The 25861-nt window shown below is 35.4% G+C and overlaps 1 protein-coding gene across 3 annotated transcripts in view; it reads left to right on the top strand.

The window, feature by feature from the left end:
* The window catches only part of LOC107221607 (sodium- and chloride-dependent GABA transporter ine), a 34503-nt gene that overhangs the window by 2503 nt on the left and 6139 nt on the right, over positions 1–25861 (top strand). The window contains exons 1-5 of one of the 3 annotated variants that reach the window (XM_015660654.2): positions 8593–8868; positions 13935–14125; positions 22576–22710; positions 23120–23345; positions 23839–24106. In XM_015660654.2, the coding sequence (XP_015516140.1) occupies positions 8786–8868; positions 13935–14125; positions 22576–22710; positions 23120–23345; positions 23839–24106 (903 nt within the window). In that variant the 5' untranslated portion in view covers positions 8593–8785. Of the gene's footprint in view, positions 1–8592; positions 8869–13934; positions 14126–22575; positions 22711–23119; positions 23346–23838; positions 24107–25861 lie in introns of those variants that run through there. The other 2 variants (XM_015660653.2, XM_046734411.1) reach the window with 2 other exon arrangements.

Below are 25861 nucleotides of genomic sequence, written 5' to 3'. Positions count from 1 at the left end.
CGTACCGCTGCACTGCATAACCGTACTATTATCTTAGCAGTGGTAATTGTCGAGCAAGCTAGCGAAAGCCTCCGTCTAAAGTCGAAACATGCTATTTTGCGGCCTGATTCTAAAGCTGAGGGGAATCCGACATTCGACAGCTTACGCATACGCAGCATATCAAAGTTTATCTCCGAATTCCATACGCTGTATAGTTCTACGTTACAGGTATTACGGTGAATAAAATTCAGAACAAATAAATTCCAATAGGCTTTTTAAAGAGCTGATCAATCTTGGCTCGCCCCAAACTCTTGACATCAATTGCAAAAATGCAAAGGTTATTCTATAGGTACCTTATTATTCTTTGCATCATCTATGGCTTGCTAATTCTCCCAATCAGAGACGTCGTCACGTGTATGACCGAGTTTTCGGGGATCCATAGACGTCGGTGTTGCCAAGTAATTTAATAGTTTGTGCAGACATAATATACGAATGCCTTTAATTTCACAAAAATACCGACTGAAATTGTGCAAACAATTTTCTTATAAATTTTTCCGCTCTTCAGCCAAGCATCCATTTTTTGGGAACGTGGAAAACCTAGATCTACTACAAATTTCTACTGAGATGATGATAAAAGTTTTACGTGCATTCTAAGGTCCTCAAATTTCAATTTCATATCTTTTTTCTCAGACGAACAATGTTACGATAGTCCATCTTATTGTTAGTCAACGGCATTAGCGTAAGTGGGGATTCTTATTTTGATTTTATCAAGATTTTGAGTGGAAACGTATAAAACTACAATTTCATAAACCAATTCTCTTACTTGTATTGATTCTCGACGACGAAGATTCTTACTTACTGATACTTTCTCGTTTTTCTTTTTGATCATCTAATGAACTTTATTCTTACATCGGTCATGCGGTATTATACATAATGCGAGCATAAGTTCGACTATAGATCATATTAGTTGCTAACTTTTTGTCAGAATCCTTCGCTTTGTCATGGTAATTCATGCTTATTTCGTACAACTTGCTGCTGTCTTTCTGACTCGTGTCAAATTAGCAAGGCTAGCTCGTGAGCTCGCACGTGAGCAATGTTTAAAACAGCCAAACATTTAATCGTCTCTTTTCAAACTGTAGATCAAAACAAATAAAAAATTTGATTCTTAATTGACATTTATTTTTGATCATCCTTTTGGAATTCCGTGAGTGAACATATTTTCAATCCAAATTAATATCTCGCAAATCGAACATCGCATTCGATTTCACAAAATAGAGCATGGTATAAAAATGTGCGGCAATTGCTTGGTACTCGGTGGAGTTTAAATAGTTGACGTATAAACTTCTTTCCCGCATTGCAAGACCAAATAATGATTGGTTAATTTTTCGAGTCTTGATTATATATTGTGATATGTATTAGTGATTCGGCGTATTGCCATTACAAATTGAGTGTTAATTATATTGGAATTAAGAGTTTTAAACTTCTTTGCATGTGATAATTTTAGAATCAATACCCTCGTGTTGACTCGTGTATATAATTATACTTTGTATTTGTACAGTCTGGTGGATTATTTGAAGTAATTTTCTCTGGTTACCTTCGTACTTCTGCAATAGTTATATGAGAGAGCAAGAATAGGTTAGTTATAATAACTTTCAGTATCGGGAAAAATCATTATTTTCATTGACAAGGTATCTAGTGAAATTTAGAGTGAGTAAAGCATTTGAAAATAAGTGAAATTGAAACAAACAATAAAAATTTAATAAAAAAGAGTACATTCGCCAAATAGACTGGCGGTGATAATAGCCATTAATGGAGAAGAAAGCAAATATCACAGAAGCATCACAGTTTTTGAAACTGCTGAGACAACTCAGAAGTACCTAAACTTAGAGTACCTTGGCACATCGTCTTCGGGATATAGTCATACGGAAGAAGAAAAATTGATCCTCTCGGTACATCGAATACGCAGTTTGCCAATGTATTTTTATGCCAATCAAGCTATACTTCAGTAAATAGTTCAATTATGACAGCTGTATACAGATGAATCAACATCTTAGTCGTGACACTCTGTTCATCATATGGCGCGGTATTTACTTATGTCCATGTTTTGTCAGTAACCAAATATTCTGACGATTCTATTAAAAATCCAACCAACTTTTGATTTCAGCACCGATGGTGATGAGATTGTCTATTAGAACTCAAATACTTGAATAATGCTAAAACCGACTTGAGAGTATAAAATACTCGTTACCTTGTTGTAGACCCAACGGTGTAGAAAACTTCTTGAACCTGCATCTTTCTCATCTCCCGTCTGTCGGAACAGAGATGGTTGAACTTACTACCTGTTTGGAACGGTAGCAAATTTACAAAATATTGTATTTCTTCTTTGATTGAAACATTTGATATATGCCTCATTAATTTTTCCATCGAACAACAGTGTTCATTTCATAATTGCTAGGCAGTTAAACAAAGTTACTGCAATCCTATCGAGGGTATTCACTCCCTGCAGAATCATGTTTGCGAACTTGAACCGACGCAAAAAGAATAAGTTTTAACTCTTGTTTTAACTTCTCTGTTCCTGAGCAAATATGATTTCACTGAGCCAAGCTACACGATGACTATAACGGGTTTTGGTAATTAATTCAGTTGATTTGAGGTATGTGTTTCTGCTAAATAACCACACCAGCAATCGTGTACCTGAAATTCCGAACGATCGTTTAGACGAAAATTTAAACAGCCCATTCTCTCCAAAGTCTTTCAGTAAAAATTATTCCCAAATTGAATTACAAAATTGTCAATCTGTGCTACTTGTAGAGGAAGTTGTACACAGTGTAAAAATATTGCGATATCATCAGTGCGGTACAAGCTGCAGGTTTAAATACTTTGGTGCAAATGAATGTTCACGAATTTCAAGCATATCAGGAATTTGTTTAACCTATAGAGTAGGTTAACGTACACCCAAGAATACTCTGTGCATTTTATGAGTTGTGAGTATACATAACTTTATTTATCTGAAATGCTTGCGATTTCACTAAAAGTTCTGCAAAGATTTGACATTTGCAAATCGCGCACCGATAAGTGGGATTCGTTACGATAAACTTCACTCAATGCGCCATGATATAACTTAGTGTACAACCATGACAGTGTCAATCCCTTGTATTACAATTCGTCAAATCTAGGAGATTACACGCGTTTACTATACTGACCAATCAGAGAAGTCGACGCCGAGTGTGTCGTCTTGTTAGCAATCGGGCTGAAGCTCAGTGATATGTTGAAAGGTTGAGTGTTTCTAATGAAGTTCGAGTACTTCTGATACGCGAATGAATCAACATTAACAAATCAACAAATTTGAACGACACAAGATAAGATATCCACAATTTGGAAAAAGGTTTTACAATTAAAAGGTTCGAACTTATCGAATTCTTGTGCATTTGGTCCAAGTCTAATTTTTTTGCCTTATTTTATTGTCCATGCAGATTTTCCGAGGTCATCTGAAAAAAAAAATCATATAGGAATCTCCATTGTAGAGTGAATAAGAACAGATTTTTTGTAAGTATGGTGAACAGATTAGCGCGTTGTAACTTTACTGTAATGTAAAACATCTCAAATAGTTTGAAAACAATTTGTGGGGATCTGGTGAGCGAGAAGAATGAATCCGGAAACACGAGAATCGGATGGAAAACACCAGACTCCAATCATTTCGATCGTTTTTAACATAACATCTTTTCACGAATTGTTGATATATATGTATAGTTTGCCCTACTCTTATAAAATTGTATGAAACCCTTCAAATCCCGTGAAATCCCTTGAAGTCCTGTGGCACTCCGTAAGGTACAAATGGCGAATCGCATCACTCGGCCATTTACCTAAGGCACAAGTCCGTACAGAGTGAAAGATTTATTAATAAGGAGACCCCTTCTCTGCGATGTTTACTCGCCCATATTTTCTCCTGCCACATGTAAGCACTTCCGGACCCGATGACGAGAACGTAGAGGACCATTACGGCTCCATTTCTCAAAATTTAACCTTGACAGGACCCCTAGAGGTCACGTTGACTCATAACACTGATACTCATTTGAACGTAAAATTTCTTTTTCTTTCGAAATACGAAGTCAAAATTAGGGGTTTTTATTTGGAAAACACAAGTTGACCTTCGGGTAAGTTTGAAAAAAAAGGCCAATGCCAAAGACAAGGTCATAGTTGGGTCAGCCCCTCGATACCGAACAATTTTTGTTTGCAACATTTTTTGATTAACTTGCAATTTTTTGACTTATTCAGCTGTGTAAGTTAAAATGGGACACCCTGTATAAATACATGGCGAATTGCTAAGGTCAAAATGGTCCGACGTCTGCTATAGTTTAACGCGCATGCTCTACAATCCGAGAACAGTTGTTTGCTATGACAACTACGACTAAACATAAATTTAAACGACAGATCTCCGCGACTTATGCAGATATAAAATTTTCACACCCGACGGTGTTGAACACAATTGCTAGCGTCAAGTTTCAAAATTTTTGAGGTTACGTTCACGACGGTTGGTCGCCCTGGCGAACGCGCGTTAAACGATAGTAGCAGAGGACGGATCATCCTGTCGTCAGGAATCCACATTGTATATATATATATATATATATATATATATATATATATATATATATATATATCAAAGTACAGATTACAGATTATTTATTCCGAAATATCGATTTGCGCGGATGTTCGAAAAGTTTCGAGCGTCCTTTTCATTTGCACCTTCTTACACACACACACACACATGATGTGCGTGGTTAAACAAAGGGAAGGACAACAGGATACGGCCGTTATGCATTACTCGGACTTTCACCGACGCGTCGCGGCGTCGCATTGGCCGAAGGCAGAAACTCTGCCCGGGTCCTCTCTGTGGCCCAACGGATTATGTTCATCCAACTCTAGTTCCTCGAAACCAGAACTTATTTCGCTTAAACCGTAGCTGGCGATTTTCCGATACAACATTTTTCCATCCTTTGAAGGAGGCACTTGACTCTTGACACGCGGAAAACTTTGAGTCGACTAACGAAAATTATATTACTTATATTTTTATTACTTATATATGTCGCGACCACGCGACTATTTGTTTATTCATACCCAAAAATATGTTTTCGGATCTTCCATTCGCAAAGAAAAAGAATTAATAATCGTGACAACTATATCTCAAGGACATATCGACTTTGCGTATATTGAGATGAAGGACTTGTAATATTTGTCAGAGAAGCTTGACTAACTAAAACACAATCCAAATATCTCATGGAAACTTTTTTATGCAACACATGGAAGGCTAATGACGAAGTTTGAATCGGCTGACTACGATCAAACATTCATGAATCGTACGCTTTTTAAGTTCCGAATATTATTGGTGTATGAGGAAATCAAGCATGAAAAACCTCTTGTCCTGATAACGAACTCTGATAGATTTTCGTGATAATGGCTGATTAAATAAGTTAACGCATGCAGTGTTTCGATTTACCAGAAATATCGTCAGACACTTTGTGTTACTCACAATTCTTCGACTGCGAGAAATAGGTACAGCGATTATCATACGAAGAAGTTACTGTGACGAATTGCCGATAATGCATAATCGAACGGGTTGCACGATCTATTCAACTATTTTCTAATTCTTCAGATCAATCATTCATGATAGATATCTATATTATTCCGTATTTCTTATTTCCAAATGGCGTGAACCACGTGTATAATATCGAATTTGCAGATATTCTGTTATTGACCTAACTTTAAAAATACTATGAAACATATTAGTCGTGATTACTAAATTTTATATCAGTAGTGAGCACTATACGCCTCTTACTACAGTGACACACGACATTGCGGTTTGATTTACTATTTGTCGTGATTGTTAGCGAGATATTCCGAAGTTGCCTCAGCATATAAATATAATTATATATCGCATAGTTAAGTGCGCCATAATTCTATACAGACCGTAAAATCGACTGGTAAAACTAGATCCATATTATATTTCATAGTTAAAGAAGGGACGGTGAAAAGTAGTGCCAGCGTTAACTATATGTTCAATATGAAAATATTTGTTACAATTATAAAATATACGTAAATTATCTTTTAAGACTGTTATACACATACGTTATATTCTGTAGCTAGAAGGATCAACTATCAGGAGCAGTGCAATCGTGGTTTCAATTCGGATATGAATCCAATTCAAGTCACTTGGAAAATAGTGAATTCGTCCTCGTGTAAAGTTTAGAATTGGCTGTCTAGTGTACTGTAGATCACATGAAGTCACGGCTATATATGACACGTGACTAGTAATCCAAGCTCACACAGTAAAAGATTTCGTGGTTCGATTAAAGAATTATTATTCTCTATCCAAACATGTATATTGTTGCTCGAAAAATAAATATTTTTGCCCGAAGCACAAGCGCCATTTGGATTGAGTAAATTAAGTAATTGGTTCTACTCATACTTTTTACAGCAAACGGGTTGCGCCAACAACGTTTTATAGTCAAACGGTACCTAATCCAACTAACTACGTGATTATCTTTGGCAATGCGATACCACTAACAATAAGTATAAAAAAAAAAAATAGTCGCTGTAACAATATTTTATCAAGTTACTGTTATACAACGAAAATTTATTTCAGGACCCTGAAAGAATTGTCTTATACAGTCGTTTTATAGTAGACTCGACTGTAAGTTTTTTCAGCATATTGTCAATTGTTCGTCGCTAAGGTATTGTCTTTTTTGCTTGAACATGTATATTTACAGCTTTGACTATCCAGCCGAGCTGCAGCTCGCATGCGATTTGAAGTTTTTTAGTTGATCGAATTGACAAAGAGCGATAAATATTTGCAAATCAGTGTGCGGAGCACTGGTGAGTTTATCGTACGCGTTAGGCCCGTTTCATTTCGTCATCGTTCCATTGCGTACCGTCTACGTTACTCCCGAATGCTTCGCAGCGTAATTCGAATGCTAATATTGAGTATAATATTATATCAGCACCATTCGAATAGCACGGTAAAACGGATAGACGAACTTCGACGGTGACAAATTAAATCCATCTGTGTCGCGAAAATTATTTTGTCGCTGTCGTCTCTCAACACTACAAGGAAGAAAATTATTTCAGAAGTGATATAATTTATATATCGTTTATAGTTGTATTATTTGGTTAATTTAGGCGATTTTGTGTTCGTAAACATTTTTAGTCAACATTTTTTATTGATCATAACAAGTTAGGCAATGTATGATTTTGGTGTTCTGTTGATTTTTATACTATTTTCGAAGGCGTTAATACATTTTCGGAATAGAACGTTCGGTTTAAGATACATTGGTTGGGCCGTCTGAATGAAAGATTAGCAGAAGAGAAAAAATAATTAAAAATATCTCTAACGATGTTATTTGTGCCAATAACAGTTCACCGTCATTGGGACGAATATCGTTGCTGGAGATTGTTCAATGATTTCTTCTTTCTTACCAACTTTTGATCTGAATGGTCCCTGTCAGAAAATTCAGTATTCGAAATACAGAATTGAGCCTGAAAACAGATTCAAATACCTATTGACAATTATCCAAATGTATTGGAGGGTTTTCTTTAAAGTAATATAGTCGTGATAGCAGCTCTGCAGAATACAAGAGCCGGCTTTAGAATAGCTTTCGTGGGATCTATTCGGTTTAGAGACTTTTGTCATATGCAAACTTGAATGAAATATGTTAAAAGACGTTGAGACGTTGAGACGTTGAAGTATTACTTGAAAACTTGAACACAATTTCGGATTTTAAAGTTTACGCATTGGTTATCAGATGTACATTTTTATACAAACATTAGTTTTATGCTGTCTGGCCGCATCCGTGTAACAGTCTAATTCGTATTTCAGGCACTTTAAAGAAACTTTCATTAATTACAATTACCGAAAAATCATAGTAAATTGGATGTCGTTACAATAACGGTTTGAATATTGTTATTATTATCCAGAAATTTGCTACGAGTAACTATTTATCGTGATTATAGTTGTCAATACTATTTTCCTGGCTACTGCAACGTTAAAACTGTTTTTTATAGTTCGCTGCGTTTTTTAGTTTATTACAATAAAGCCTTAACATAAATTTATCACGGCACCGAAATCAAATTATCACAATATAGTACAGAATAGTAACATATATTAGATTTTCTGGTTACAGCTGAAAAACACATTTTCATTATTTACCCAGAACTGTATTTTTCGATTAAGGTAAAAAGCCCAAATATTTCAAGAACTGTATAGTAACCACAGTGGAAAATTGTCTTGATGTAAAGTTAAAGTTACTTCAGTTTCATAAATACTTTTTCTAAATATGATCCAGATATAATGTGTCCGCTAATTCCGGGTCTTAGCCAGCTACTGTGTGCTCTAACACGAGACGTTTGCCAAACCAATTGAGACCATTAGCACGGCTTAGAGCAAAACAAACTTGAAACGAAGGATATTTACTTCGCTGAAAAGGGGCGGCGGATGCTAATCAAAAAAGTAAATCACACCTGACATATCCGTCTGTTCATATGTATGTACAGCAGATGGCTCATTGGTCAGCGTTCTTATATAATATCTGTGAGCTCCCGAGAGGAGAGTTCAGTTGGTGACCGATTTCGATAATCTAACGTTCGTGTGAAAAAACTGGCGAAACGTTTCCTTGAATTTAGTTACTAGCATAAAAGTTAATTTTTTGCCGTGCTTTCGTCAATTTTTTCGAAATAAATAGTCCATTCCAATCGTTTTAATTGCCATGCGGTCACTGTTTCTACCAACACAGTGCGAATTGAGCGGTATTTAAAAATGCAGCGAGGCTCTAGCTTCCGAGCGACCAAGAGAGGCCTGATCATCCAGGACTTACAATTCAAGCGTATCGTTCCAGACACGTAAGTGGGTAATTGGCATTTTAGAACGAGCCGTTTAAACCTAAAACAACCTGCTTGTCCGCACCGAAGAATCGAGTCCTCGCGTGCGTCAATCCTGAGTCGGATAATGTTTACAGCTGGACAGAGTTTTATTGAAAAAACACAACCGTGATTTTAGAATTTTTATTCGGTCTACAATTCGTACCTGCAAAAATTCTCCCCTCGTCTATAAAAGGATCAAGGTGACTATATGAAAAAATGTTTGATTTATCGACAAAAACTATTCAAATCCATTAACGTGTTGCCTAACACATTGTATAATATTTACTCGCAATTGTAAGATTCATAATCAAGGAATATATTGACACGTGTTGGAGAAATTTGATGTAAGAATTGCAAAATAAGAAAAGACACCTCCTTTTTTACCGACTATTCAGTTAATCGGATTTTACAATTTTTATAATACAACCTTGTTGAACTGTGTGATGCTCTGATGGTCAAACCGATTGTAAATGAGTATGACGTATAAAGTCACATACGCGTCATTTTTATGGAACAGTAAAAGCGAAATATATATCAAGGCTTTGGAGTTTACTGTGGCATTTCACCAAGCTTGTGATATAATTTGCGATAAGGTGTCCAAATTAGAAGACATTACACACTGACATCTCTTCAGTTGATTTTAGTCTGTGAATCAGGGAGGAAGACAGGTTTAAAAAAATGTGTGAGACAGTTTCAGTTAACTATCGGTCAAAAAATTTCATCCTCATATTAAGCGCGTGAGTTTGTTTTATTGTTATTAAATCTCTTCTTTTTCACCTCAGCGTTTCATAAAGCAAACACTTGTGATTTTGTATAATGTGAACCGCTGCACGGAAGAGCAAATTCAATAGCGTTTATCCTTTCGAGATTCCAGTCATTGGATTCTCGCGTAGGAAAGAAAGTGTGACAATAAAACAATGCGAGTCCATCATTCGGCGAGGAAAGTGTCCAATAAATAACCCTACAAATGAAAAACACAAGTCAAAGAATACGTGATCCACATTTCAGAGGAAATATCAAGTTACGTGAATCTTCAAACATAAATGCTGCAGAATTAAGCGGGTAACCGCAGATTTGCGAGACCCCCCCCCCCCCCACAAGGGATCGTGTTTCATGCGGTAACGCAGGAGTAAGAAGAAATAGGAAGAATGAAAGAATAAACACCGTATATACAATTACCACGATGGAAAAGAGTAATAAAATATAATTTCCGGCAATTTTCATTATATACTTCGCTAACTAGTGCTGATGTACTACTTTGCGCATGCACGCTTGAACGTGGATACGTGAGAGGACCTTCTATATGTATAATACATACGTGCATACACGGAACATTTCAACTTAACTTAACAACCTATTAACGTTCTCTCCGCCAATATGACCCAGGAAATAAGTACATCGTCGGGGTTATAGTCAAAGACAAAAGCACCGTTTTTTATTGCACATTTTTCAAAATGTCGATATTTTTATACGCACCGAGCAAAATTTCATTTTTTTATAGTAACTAGAAAAATTCAGTGAAACAGGTACCGTTAAAAAAACTGTTTGGATATTGTTGGAATTACGAAAAACGAGGTACGCCTAAACATTTTGGGCTGTCGTCGATCTTTTTTTTTTTGTAATTGCAACGCAAAATCAGTTCGTTCGGTTTACTCTACTTTTTTAGTTAAATAAGGCTTTAACGTCAATTTATTGTCGCACAAGCATTAAATATTCGCAACAGTTGGAAAAAAATATGGTAACAGTGATCGTAATGAGAAAGAATAGTAACGGATAATAGACTTTCTGGTAATAGCTACAAGTCTAATTTTCATTTTGTACCTGGGACTATATTTTTCGATTGTGGTAAAAAATGAAAATAGTTAAGGACTGAGCGGTAACCGGAACTAAAAATTTCTCTCAGTTCGCGACTACAGCGACTTTTAGAGTATTTCGTTGCATTATGTTGCTTAGAGTTACTAGAAAATTCTAGTTGTGGTTACTGTACAGTCCTCAATTATTACCATTTTTTACCATCACTGAAGAATAACAAATGCATCTTGGTATACAAAATGAAAATCAGTTTTGTAGCTGTAACCGGAAGATGTATAAGTATTGGTAACTGTAATTACACTTCATAATTACTTATGCCACTAGAATTCTCTTGTAATTACGACAAGTAAAGTTTCGCACATCGGTTCAAATAGCTATAACGTTTGTAGATGTAAAATCTTCTGATTTTTATGCAATTCTGGCGAATCCAAACGCAAGTTTCACCGAGAAATAAATAAAGACTGAGATCCTTGTAGAAACCAAATTATTCGCCTGCACACTGAGAGAAATTTTTAGTTCCGGTTACCGTTCGGTCCTTGACTATTTTCATTTTTTACCACAATCGAAAAATATAGTTCCAGGTACAAAATGAAAATTAGACTTGTAGCTATTACCAGAAAGTCTAATATCCGTTACTATTCTTTCTCATTACGATCACTGTTACCATATTTTTTTCCAACTGTTGCGAATATTTAATGCTTATGCGACAATAAATTGACGTTAAAGCCTTATTTAACTAAAAAAGTAGAGTAAGCCGAACGAAATGATTTTGCGTTGCAATTACCAGAAAAGGATCGACGATAGTGCAAAATGGTTAAGCGTACCTCGTTTTTCGTAATTCCAACAATATCCAAGCAGTTTTTTTAACGATACCTGTTTTACTGAATTATTCTAGCTACTATGAAAAATGAAATTTTTCTCAGCGTACATATCCGTTTCAAAAATTTCAATTTTTGTTTCGATCGTATCGCCGCGCTACAAACCAGGTTTGCATAGAATATCTACCATAAACATAACGGAAGACGACGTTTTCTGTCGCACGACAAATGTGCATAAATTCGCATGTGCGAATGGATAAACAAACGGTGCACATTCTACCGAGTGATACAGTTGGTTTGGAAATGAAAATAATATTAGCTATACGTTACATGTATGATACAACGATTACATCTTACGGAATGCTGCATATTATATCACGTCTCTGTGAATGTCACTTCACTAACGTATATATATCGTATGGATGAGACAGGGAGGCCTTGGCGAAGACAAATAGTGCAACAAGCGAGAACCGCGCGTGTTGTTCTTACTTGCTCTGTACTTTGTATACCTAACACCGTACCCTATACTTTCCTACGGGCTGCTCGCAGTCTCCATAAATGATTCTGTGGTAAAAATATCGCGCATAAGATACGACACAGTCGGTCCCAACATTGCAAATAAATTTTCAAAGTTTGACATTTTTGAGAAGATGCTGTATTACTCATTGTCAGTACTTACCGACCGAGTAAAAAGTTAATCAATCGAACGACTATATCATCAGCCCGTAACGTGAAAATGCCACACAACCGTATAAAAAAAGCATCTGTCTAACGTAATAACAATGGACAGACAATGTATTTCTGCAATTGAATTACCACTGTTTGCAGCAATAAGTTTACTGGCATTATTCTGGCATAAAACAAAGAAATATTTTGATATGTTTGTTTAGTATCGCTTGTAAAATTGCGCTATATCCGGTATTTTCGCCTCAGTGATAGGTTGTACTACAGCATACTCTTCACGAATCCAAAATTTTCTCTCGCCAATTCCACCTTAGATATATTACATGTGTTTCGATCAATATATCTCGTCGTTCTTTTGGGTGAAACGAACTATTGGCATTAGTACAAATGCCATCGGAAACTATCTCGAATAAAAAAGTTGGAATGGTATTTGAATAATTCCCAGCTTTGGGATTGATAATATAGTTTATTGTTCTTTCAAGGATATTCAACCTCTAATACTAATTCATATTGAAATCCTCGTATATGCTGTGCAATTATATAAATAATAACATGATTTCTTGGATGAAAAATGTCAAGGTTGTGTTCTTTCACGTTGAAATATGAATTACGTAAAAGTTATGAACTCGTATAACCCAGCAGAAAGTTTTCCCTTGTCCTAATTCGAGACCTCAACTTGATTCTTCTGCTGACGAGTGCAAGGTACATAAATCACAAGTCACGCTCTTTTCTGTAACAAGAGGCGCGATGTAACTGTATATCTACAACTATGGTGTACGAGAATCGATTTCTGATCTATCCATCGATCAAGTTTGGAGGAAGAACAAATGAATAAAAATTCATGATGAAGCAATTCAGGTAGTTGAGTTCAAACTAAATACAATCTCAAAATATTATTTGAGACAGAACATTCAGTTTCAACGGGAATATGTTGTAGCTACTCATTTTTAACTACGGATTGGATATCCTGGTGCGAGTTTTTGAATTCTGCACAAACGGACTAATAAAATAGATTTTTCCTATTTGCATTCAACAATTCACAACTAGTCAAAGGTCGCGCATACTACAGAATTCATCGAAGTGTGACAAGAACTTACTTACTCTGTCGGTATGACGGTCAAACAAGAAATTGTTTTCAGATTTTACAAGTATTCAATACAATAATCGTGATCTTACAATTTTTTAATTGATGAAATGAAATTCCATTTTACTCCTCCGTTCAAGAGTAATTCCAAATATTTGCAATCATATTAATTTACTCGAGTATCTCGAGAGAAATCTGTAAACAGTCTTTACCAACAGAGTAATAGATCACTTATTTCGTTTATTACCAGTATGCATCGTTGACTTGAAAAAATCGCGAATAAAGTAATTCTACATGCAAGTCGAGGTAAAATATCCAAAAAAAATTTAGTTTCACCCAAGAATAATGCTTAAAACACATATTCCTATAATTAAATTACCTGCACTTGTTGTAGGAATACATTTTCTGTGGAATCGCGCTACCTGTGGCATTTTCACGCCAGTGACGCGTAGTCTCTGATCATAGTTAAAATAAGTGACATTTTGCTTACTGTCCGTCGACAAAGACCAAGTATAACATCGTCTTAATACAATCAACGTCAGTGTTGGTTCGTAAAAAAAAAAAAACAAAAAAAAAAATTAGAAGAAATCATTGAGTATGGAAAATGTTGAAAAATTTGATTTTATCTATTTTCTCTTGTCTTTCAGACCCATTGAAGATGACCTCTCGACGTGCAGTAGTTACGACGACGTGGATGCGGAAGATCCTGGGGATTACAGGCAACCAAAGAGGCCTCATTGGGCCAACAAGGTGCAATTTGTTCTAGCTTGCATCGGTTACTCTGTCGGCCTTGGCAACGTCTGGAGATTTCCCTATTTATGTTACAAGAGTGGCGGCGGTAAGCATTCGTTTCTCGTCCAACAATTACTAGGACAATAACAATGTTTCGTTCGTCGCTTAGCGTCTGCCTCGCGAAAAGATTCTGTGAAACTCCCCGTTTTCATTTTTTTTATGGCTGCCATCAAGTTCTAGTGAAATAGCTATCGTTGCAATAACCGCTTAAATATTGTTCGAACTACCAGGGAATATGGTGCAACTAACTAATCAGTGTTGTTATACCTGCCAATGCTACACTTTCTAGTTATTGCTACTATTGAATTTGTTTATTTAATTTACTGTATTTTTTAGTTAAATCAGGCCTTAACGTCAATTGAATTTTGCGCCGACATGAAATTATCGGAATAGTTTTTGGTTACAGTTAAAAAACTCACATTCATTTCGTACCCAAATATATATTTTTCGATTACAGTAAAAAATTAAGTAGCTAAGGACTCTACGGTAGCCATAATTAAAAATTTCTATCGGTGCACCGAATCCCCATGGAAGGCTATAAATCTGTAATGTAACATGTCTAACGGAAGTCTTCGTACTGATTTTTTTTTTTTTTTGCCAAAGATTAAAACTGTCGATGTCAATATTTTTCCCATGAATGCAAATAAATTTCTGTTCAAGAATGAATGAATATTTATGATTATTCATGAGGAAAATTGGTTGTATGATCACATGAATTAAGTTGAATGAGGATAAATATTTTTAATTCAGCACTGTAAACAGATCGTTCTTTAGTCAAAGCAATCTTTTCTTCTCATCGGAATATACATATTTAGAACGGTAAACTGTGTAAACGTTCGCACGGAACTATAATTGAGGGAAAAAAATGAAGTAGGTTGGTATATATTCCGGTGTTAATTGTGAAGTAAAAATGTTTCTTTTGTTGATATTGTATAATCAACTAATTAATCTATTGTAATAAGGTTTAGAGCAATTTTGCTGCGTTACAGCTGAACAAAGCACGGTCTATTCCTCCTTCAAGGTCTATTTATCATTGAATGACGCATGTCTTTTACCTACAAATAGCACCGGAAACCCAATATTCTTAGAGTTTGACTTGCGATTATTGATTGTACAATGTAGTAAAATGTGTGGGAATTTTTTTTCTATGTCATAGTCATCCGATAAGGTAACCACTGCATACTTTGGTCCGTGAAATGCGATTGTGTCATCCGTAATACTCACTATTAAGTTTCAAACGCGACAACGCGTGATTCACGGCAAAAAATCCCCTTTCGTATCGCGATTTGCTTTTATCTTTTTCCGCACTAACAGTGCGAAATTATCGATGACTCGAGTTAAGGTAACAAATGTCTGCCAAATGTGTATCGCCGTTTTCTGACTCGTTCTTAATCAGCGTTCAACATTGCGAGGGTGATACTCAACCAGTTGAGAATGAATCGGCTCACAATCAGCTGTTAAGTAAAGTGAAGAAACCGTTAAAAAAAAAAAAAAGAAAAAAACAATTAACCAATTGAAAAAACTTCCACAAAGATGAATCATAATTTTTTTTTTGTATTACCTCAAAAATACTTTGAGCTGAAAATTAGCCATATTGCAAAATCAGCTATTTAAAAAACAAAATACGCTAATAATATTATTCCAATGATTCTGTAACAGTTTGATCAGCTTTCGGATATTCGGAAGGTATTTGGGAGCGAGCCCTGTACGAGGTTAATAACACAACAGTTTTTGATTTCTATCGAACTAACCGAATTATTCCAAATTAGTATTATCACGTGACAACACATTCAAAGCAGTTTATGATTGATGATGACAATTATTCGTGTCTGAATATACATGGAATATGTACGTTTGTAATCGATTAATATCACAGAAGAAGCTGGTAAAATATGGAAGATGTTATAATTTTTAAAATATCTGCGTTACGCGCACACGATATGAGTTTGCCGCGACGTTTCTCGTTACAACGTATTGCGCTATGTAAACGAACAATTCTTGCACGCTGCTTGATTGATTTACAGTACAAGGTAAGCAAACAAGACCTTTATTCGCTATCAACGTTTACTTTGTCACAAGTCCTGTTCACGAATATAGCTTATTCATGGCTAATTGAACGTACCAACCATCAGCACGGTTAATATAACAACTATACAAGTAGGTTACAACTACGCGAAATGATCAGATATTACGTCGTTAAATTTGGCATTGCAAGCGTGATAATAACTGGTCATTGAATCCTAATCATGATGGATTTCACATGCTGTTTCATTTTATCTAATCAAAAATTTTCACCTGGTAGACTAAGGAGGTTATCACTTATCGCACTTGTATTACTTATATGATCTGTTATACGTCTTTATGGAATTATTACACAATTCAACAGATAGTAACGTAAAAATATTACCCTACATTTCGTCGATTGATCAGTTACTTATACGTACTAACAATAATTTGGTAGTTTTTTCGATTTTAATATAGCTGATATATCGAGTATATTTTTTTTCAATCATTTTGCGTTTTGTGCTCCGTACTTGCCTTCTGATTTTGTACTTAATCCACAGTATAATCTTAAAATCTGTAAGACATAATTTCTATACAACGTAGAATGCAGAATTTTGTACAAAATACCATTTATACGCTGAAAAATACTATTTTACCGTTACTCATAAATAAAACATTTTAGTCTTTTTATTTATTTATTTTTTTTTTTTTGAGTGCGTGTTTCGAAGATTTATATTTTTTGGAATCACACTGCAAAGAATTCCTTCAAAAATATCAGCCATTCAAAACATTTCGTTCCAAGTGTCTGGAAATTTAGAGAATTTTCCGCGTATGGATACAGAGTTTAAAAAAAATACTCTCCAGGGTTCAAAATTCGAAGAGAAATTCGAACGAATTTTTTAAATTGACACTCAGAGAATTGTATAATGAAAAATTTCTGTATTTTTTCAAAAGCAATCACTGTTTGTTGAAGCTATTTTCTTACTGACCATTGCCGAACTTGACAGAAAATTTTGTGCAAAGTTTTTCAACGAATTATTCATCGTTTTTCATATCAGAAACGTTCTCACCAGAGCTATTTCGAAAAGTTCTGTGTTCAGAAAAACGAATGGACAAAGCGACAAGACATCACATGACACGAAATACAAGAGTCTTAACAATCTAGTGAAATTTGTTTAAAACTCTGAAACGCATGATAAATTTTAGGGAAGCACCTTCATTTTTATCGTAGCTACGTCATAAGATTATTTTATCACTTACCTCTTTGTTCTAAAGTTACACCGAATGAGAAATTGACACAGCGGTAAAAAAGCCCATTTCTTTTTTTTCATTCCAAAAGTTTTTCACGATGAAAATTGGGAACGTTTCGGAATTTTTTACTCCAACTGTTGTTGTTTTGGTGTACCTAACTACTTAGGGCAAGAATTTACCATCTCTTTTAATAATTTGACGTATTACAATGCATTCAATGATGACTCAGTCAACATTGTAATTAGTACCTGTTAAGGATTTCTGTATACCTAATAAGTATTTAATCATATTTGCTATCCAATTAGCCGTGAATAACTTGTACAGTTATCTATTCATGAATTATATAACCACTAATTAGTGTCATCGGTTATCATCATCTTACTTTTTATAATTTTATTACGAGATAGTCATGGATTGAGTGTGTTCATCGAATTATTAACGCTGTTCGCAAGCTACGATGATCTCTTTAAAAATACAGAAATATAAAATACTGGAATCAAAAACAAAAGCATAGATTTTAATTGTACTTCACTTTCAGCCGTTTCAAAACTGTCAAAAACCCAGTAGATTCGCTTGATTTCATTCCTACGATGTCTCATTTCATTCAAAAGACTATTTTCTACCAAGGCACTGAAACGGATTGTCCTTTTTTTCAGTAGTTAATTGAGTGTTGCCGTTTGTTGATCATAATCAATATCGCATATCGGTGCGATGTGTTGTAATGTGAACCATTCAATGATGCCATTATAATAAAATGAAGTGTTTCGTTCAATTTTTTGAAAACAATCTTCTAAGTAAGAACAGTAATTCTACAGTAAAATCGAACGAATCCCGCCAAACCTTTAACCTGCATTTTGAAACGACTTAATTTGAAGCAACGATATCGAAGCTTATCTTTATAAGTTTTGCATAAGTTTCTATTTTTGAATTTTCGCAGAGAATCCTTGTAGTTTCATACGAACATAAAAATTCGCTAAATAATCAACATCCAACGACTATTATATCTTGTAATAAAGTTAAGTAGTAGAAAGTAGGGGTTTCTGATCAACCGATCTCCAGTAACGATTTTTGCACAATAAACGGAATTCGATTGCATATTAATAAGTCAATTAGCCATGCGACGGAGGCTCTGGTATAATATAATATAATATAATAACAACTATTAATCCGTTCTTTTCTGTAAACGACGGTCAAACTGGTGACGCGAAATTATCGCCGCCTTGTTTCTGTGGGAAGAAGCAAGGTCAGTGGATGTAACTCTTTAGGACGATTTATAAATTGCAGCAGTGTCCGACAGTTTAGCGAGAGCTTCGCTGATCGTCGCAGTCGTTTAATGTAGTTCAATCACGTGCCAAGCGGGGAGAATGAGCAGCTATATTCTCAGGCTGTGCACTCGAAACATTTCCTGCAAGTCAAACTCACGTTTCTGCTCATGTTTTGCATTAAACGTTTAACCCTTTGAGTCATAGCGCTACGTGTTCTTACCACCTATTTTAATATCCAGTTTCTGTGTTTTTAGAGAACTTTCCAACATATTTTTTTTGCTATTTCTGATAGTATACTAACAAATCTTGTATACTCGAGAGAAATTATTACGATATAATGTCAATTATTATTGTTAGAAACAAATTAATTGAACAAAATTGTGAAAATTGACGGAATAATTTATTTCCGAGACAGTTACTCCTCTACACTTGTACATGTTTTACATAAATCACGAGCTTTTGGGGTCGCTGATTACGAATGTGAAATCAGATTTAAGAAATTCAAGATGGTGGATCCAATGTGGCGAACAAGAATTTCAAATTCGATCGAAAGCGCAGAAAAAATCCTATCCAGGGGTTTTTGATATCGCTGATTACGCATCTAAAATCCGATTTTGAAAATTCAGTATAGCGAATCCAATCAGCGACTATGAAAATCGCTGCATCGAGTTTTTTGACCGAATTTGCAAATTCTGTCCACCATATTGGATCAACCATGTTGAATTTTCAAGATCTGATTTCAGATTCGTAATCAGTGATCCTGAAAACCATCGAATACTACTTTTTTTAACAAAAACTGACTCAGGGTTAAAAGCCATCATGCGCTATGAAATTACTTTCTATTTTTTTATCCCTTTCTTTTTAAATAGACATATTTTTTCAAATTGAATCGTTTTTTCTTAAACTGGAATCGCTTCAATTATATACTTCATTGCTACAAACACAATTGTTCGTTTCAACTTTGCATTGTTTTTTTTTTTTTTTTTTTGACCAATCGATTCTCTCAATTGCACCGAATAACGACTGAACAAACAGTCGAATAATATTGAAAAAAAAATTCATTTAATGCTACATATTCGCTTTTTCGATCTTCTGTCAAGTGCATTAGTTTTGAACTATACGTATAGCGTTCGATTCAACAAGAAATAGAGGTGACCTAAAGCAAATTGGTTTAAAGGGTATACCGATTACGGTTATAAATCACCGGGAACAGTAGTATATATTGCTCCTGAAATTACAAACCATAAATTATTTCTACCGGTGCAATTGAAATTGGTAAAGAGGGGGAATCTGCACGATGATCCGGGATGTAGAACCGTAATGTGCATCGCAGTACGGACAAGGTCATGTATCAAGTTCAGAGTTGTAAATTCCCGCCATTTCCGTTCCGACGTCACTTACTTAATACTTTCAGATTTTTTTTAATTAGCTGGAATCTCGAATCCGCTCGTATTACCACTCTTGCGTATTGAGATACTGTTTCTGAAGTTATATACAAAGGTGTAGACTTATTTGAGAATCGGATGTTGTACATTGGGGGGGGGGGGGGCACACAACTTGAACGGTCTAAAATCATAATTGTTTTTAGGAGTTTTTTTTTTTTTTTTTTTTTAAGAAAATGAAAACACTTAGGAATTTGAGGTTGAGTTAGTTTACTAGATGTACACAAAAAATAGTTTTTTGAGACGCTTTACACCCTTCAAAGTCCACCAAATTTTCAAAAATAGAAACACGTCCATTGAATGGTCGCTTCAATCCTTTCCGTAGAAAAATAAATCGAATTTTTGGAGTTAATTAGTGTTCGTTATGGTCAATTAGCTGTTATATTTTCGGAATAGCTTGAACTAAAGTCGACATTCCGTGATGTAATGCTTTCATTGGAAATGTATTCGAAAGATGTTTGGATAATCTCGATTTGATCTTCACTGACAGATCGCCATTCCATATTTGCATGAGGTGTGAAAAAGCGACAAAGGATGATTACATCCTAAAACCACTCGTGCCTGACAATCGCCACTACTAACTTTGTACTTTCTCCGCGTAACCCCAATTTTAACAAGTATCTAGGTAAGTATTTCTGTGACTGCAGAGTTGTAAAATGATTGTAAGTGAAGTATTCGCTATGCTTCCAACCTCAGGCAATTACCTGCAGGTATAATTATTCAAGCGCGTTTAATATTTATTCGTGTATTTTAACCGCATATTCTGAAAATTCTTTGCATGCTCGATCTAGGCCGAAGCAAATATAGTGCGCTGTTTTGCACCACTATCGCCTTTCTACCGCGTATATTGTACGAATGCCAAAAAAAAGTTTTGAAATTGTCCTGTCACGATCGAGCGAATTCTGCGGATATCTTGCTGCAGAGCTTAAATATTATGTAGATAAGTGAATTCACATAAATATAATTTTAAAAATGAAGCTGCACGGAGAGACTTTTCGTCTTTTTTGCTCTATTGCTCACCTGTAATTAGAGACTGTGAAAATGCAGCGTTAATATCTTTTTTTTTTTTTTGGCTGACTCGTAAGAATATTAGACTCGCCTTGAAAGAATTACAAATATTCGTATAATATTATAATTAAATGCTTATAAAATTCGCAGTTTGTTTCCTGGAATTATAGTTTAGAGAAAAAAATTTGAAACTATAAGTAAGTGTTTTAGAAAAATTCGAAAATATTGCCGGGGGGGGGGGGGATGGTCACCAGTTCGCGCACAAAATGAATCAGGGTGTCTAGCGTCAATAACGTATCAAATTTCCTCACATTTCCCGGTTTTGCCAGACGAAAATAGACATTCGTCCAGGACTCATTTCAACCTATTTTTACTAACAGATTCGCTTTTTTTCATGTAAATTATTTATAAAAATTAGACGTCAGATGTTTCCGTCGTGAGTTAAAATAGTCAAATTTTTCTTGCAATACAATTTTGCTTAAACTCAATTACCAAATATGTGCATATCAATAAACGCTCCAATTTGAATAAAATAACCCGTGATTAGGATTAGCCATTCTTTCGGAACGTGAAGGTAGAAACATCGACCTGAGAGTATTGACTGTTTTTAGTACTTGTTCGTATTTTTGATAAATTTTACAAGGAGGTGAACATAAATTTAGCAATTCTTACAATTCCTTCAAAAACCATATTTTTCGTCACTCGTACCCCTTTCCCGCTAACCTCTTCAATCTCACGGAGAGTGATTTTCTACATTTCAAAAAATCGGACACTACTGAGGATGAAAATACTTTTATAGAATACCACAGCGCGCGTTTTTCGATTGTTAGAGTCAAGTATTCGAAAAATTCCGTAATCTTATCATCGGATAACACGTAATAACGCGACGACAGACTTATCTTGCCCAAAACTTGAAAAAAAATAAATAAATAAAATGTAGGTATCTACGTATGAAATATATCAAATCGGTAAATCCATCAGAAAGTCAAGATTATGTCAAATTGCTTGAATTTGCGTTCACGTATGAGGTGTCGCAGAGCGTTGAAAGTATAACATCCCATGGGTTAGATAAAACTTCCTTCCGACCATATTTTTTACTCGAGCATTTGCTTGGATTTATTATTATATTCACATTTATTATAGACTCCATGGAATACACGTATTAAACAGTTACTCATTTTCTTTATTTATTCATCCATTCAAAGCTGCTTTTTTCTTTACAATGATAGATTTTACATTTTTTTCCAAAAGTACAAAGTGCACTTACCGTGAATTGACTTAGTCACACCTGGTAAGAAGCGTAACTGGAAGTTTTCAAGCAGGTTTTGGAGAAAAGTTGTTACATAAACAACCCTCTAATACTATTGTGATAAATTTTCTCCCATATTTGACTTGAAATACAGTAAGAGGAAAATACATGTACGTACCATACAATCTTAAGAGACATGTTAATTGATGGTTAAATCCATAGTGCTGCATTTAGTTTTATAAAAATCTATGATTATGTTTCGTTTTATTTGTTCCAGGAGTATTTCTCGTACCTTACTTTCTGATATTAATAGTATGCGGTGTCCCGTTGCTATACATGGAACTTGCTATCGGGCAATTCACACGTCGAGGTCCAATCGGCGCCCTGGGACAAATTTGCCCTCTATTTAAAGGTTCGTTAAAGCACATAGTTTAACCAACATACCTGCATTCCATCCCATTACGGAGTTTAAATTCACATAAAATGTAACAGTGATATTGGTTGAAGGAAGACGGTTGGTGGCTATAGGATCGAGATAAATTACCGGTGTTGAAAAAATCTTGCATGGAATATTGCCACTTTACATGCCATTGGGTACGTGACTACTAACGTACAGCAATTTTGTATTTTAAGTATTCTTTTGTTGTGAAACAAACTTGACATGCGACCAACTGCTTCCGTATAGAACGGACTGTTTAAATTCCTGTGCGATGTTGCACTCTTCCTTGTATTCCATTCACCGTACATATCATTCATGCATATGATAACATTTGACGATAACGTGAATCTTAATTATTTTTTCCAATTTTTTCTGCTTACAGGGGCCGGTTTGTCGTCCGTAGTTATTTCATTTCTAATGTCCACTTACCATAATGTGATAATAGCATATGCCATTTACTATTTTTTTACTGCGTTCAAAGATGTCCAACCATGGTCGGAGTGTAACGATACATGGCATACGAATGCCTGCTGGACACCTGCTATGCTAAATACAGACAATCGCACACGACCAAACACTTCCAAAACACCATCAGAAGATTTCTTTGAGTAAGGCAAACGAGAAACATTTCATTTTTGTATTACGTGCCAGCCCAGGCAAAAAATTAAACGTAGTTGAAGTTTTGATCGATCAAGCATGATTCCAAACTCAACTTGTCGCTGATACTGAGTTCTAATAATCAGTTCCCGAGGGCTGATCGAATCATGCCAAGTTGGTTATAGGCTAAATGCTTACCGCCCTATATTTGTGTTTATAGTAACTCAGTATGGTTGACTACTTGAGCTTTTGATCGAAACAAAGCACCATTCAAATCGAGGCGCCTAGAAAGTTTAGTTTACAGTGCCCCGAATCGTGATTTTATAGTATGTGCTGCCCGAATAATCCTGAAAATCGATATAAATCCCTGAAAAATGGTGTGTTTACTGAAAACTGAATTTTGCAATCTGTGGTAGCAACCGTGCGATGATTTGTCGTCACAAATAACTGTGCTATGCGGGAATGTCTTGTACGTTGGACTAACCACTGATTCAATTTTTTCAGAAACAAGGTACTTCAGATCAGCAGGGGCATCGAAGAGCCTGGAGCGCTGCGGTGGGAATTAGTTGCTTGCTTGGTAACTGCCTGGGTAATGGTTTACTTTTCCATTTGGAAATCTATCAGGTCGTCGGCACAAGTAAGATACCTTACGGCCACACTACCGTTTCTGCTCATCATCGTATTTCTCACACGCTCTCTAACCCTCGAAGGCGCGGATAAGGGTCTTCAGTATTTTTTCAGACCACGATGGGCTCTGCTGGCAGATGCTAAGGTAACGAAGTATAATTTAAAAAAAAAAAGTTGTTTTTTATTGTTTCGGTACTGTTTATTGACGTTTTATTCAAAGTAAAGTACGTATGCGAAATTAGCTGTAATTCGTTTTATTATAAAACATTTCGTAGTTACCAAATGCTATAGTGAACGTAATTATAGTCGTAACATATTTAGCCATTATTCAGCGAACCTTTATAACATGACTCGAATTATGTAGGGATGTAGTTTACGTCATAAATAATATTGTTCTGGGTTTGCATTGGTACCTAGGAGGCGTTTCGAATCGAGTTAGGTATCTTTAAAACATACGACGTCTTTGAAAAGCCTCGTAACTGTCGTATCAAGTTTCCAATATTTTACAATTCGGGCGCTTTTATTACTCCATGTAATTCCAAGACGAATGCATGTTTCAAAAGTTTGAAACAAAGAGTATTCGTTGATTCATTTTCTATAAAACTTTGAAGGCACGATACAGAACGCCGACGGAAACATCGGACAATAACATTTCCCAAGTATCCCGCGCTTTACCTGAGATAAATTTTGAGAAACTTTTTCAATTCATGTGCAATTTTTGTGACGCTTCAGTGAGTTTGGCGCAGTAGAATATCTGTTGTCTGTTACACAAAGTCAGAAGCCTCAGTATTCGTTCGAAACATTGGTTTTTCACTGGAAAATCACATGCATAAGCAATCAATGAATAAGCATATTTTTGTCTCTCCAATTGCTGGACGCTAACTTGTAATTGCTGCATTCAGGACAATCTAAGGGTACAATTTTCATGGAATGACATCATTCTCGAAAGAAACTTGACCGACTAAAAATTGATACCAGTATATCGGCTAATCGGAATCACGAAATAAATTTTGTTTTAAAGCACGATTAGTCTTCCGTAGTGAATACTCCTCATTTTCAATACTCCAGTGGTAGCAAAAATACTATTGCACTTTAACTTAAAGTTCAACTTCAATTGGGAAGAAATGATCTTTTGTAGCAGATCAATGTGCTACAACATGATTTCACCAATACACACAATTCCTAGAAAGTTCCAATTCCCATTGAAGTCTGCAAGTAGTCTCACTGTATATTGGTACAGGCCTGTTTCTAAACTGGTAGTAATTCCTCGTCCTGATTCCAATGCACAATGAAAATCAGATTCTTCGGTTGCTTTCCAAAGTGATATTCATCAAAATACATGGTTCAAGTGTTATATAGAGTACGATAATTCATACTCTTGAAATCAAAAGTGTTGACTCGTTACTCTAATGGGCTCAAAAAGTGCACACCGGTGGATGACTGCCAATACTCCATATCACTGTAGAGAGTGGAGGTCAGTAGTTTATTTGTGACTGGGAGGAAATAGCCATACTTTGTAATAGACTTGTGGACGGTAGTTAATCACGAACATGGCGTAACTTTGACATTCTGGTAATTTTCAAGTAGCAAAATCAACTGGCATATCGGTAATGATTTTTCGTTTCATTCCATCTTACAAGAAAAAGGACAGAGAGCGTTATCAGCGAAGCAAGCCAAATTTTCCAAAGAGCCCTGAAAAGATGTTGTCACACTTTGACAATAAACCGACCGATAAAACTGTCTTAAAAATTCCGACTTCTCCAAATATTTACTGAATTTGTCTAAAATTTATTGAGCTTGTCAGCTTTCCAAGAACACTTTTCAGAATTATTCGGAAAAATTCTCTTCATCGTGAATTTCTTATAGGATTTCACTCAGTCCTTGATAAATAATTGCGTTT

Source organism: Neodiprion lecontei, chromosome 3 (assembly GCF_021901455.1).
Source record: "Neodiprion lecontei isolate iyNeoLeco1 chromosome 3, iyNeoLeco1.1, whole genome shotgun sequence".
Taxonomy (NCBI): Eukaryota; Metazoa; Arthropoda; class Insecta; order Hymenoptera; family Diprionidae; genus Neodiprion; species Neodiprion lecontei.
The sequence above is the reverse complement of the archived record's forward strand: the minus strand, read 5'-3'. Positions and strand labels throughout refer to the sequence as shown.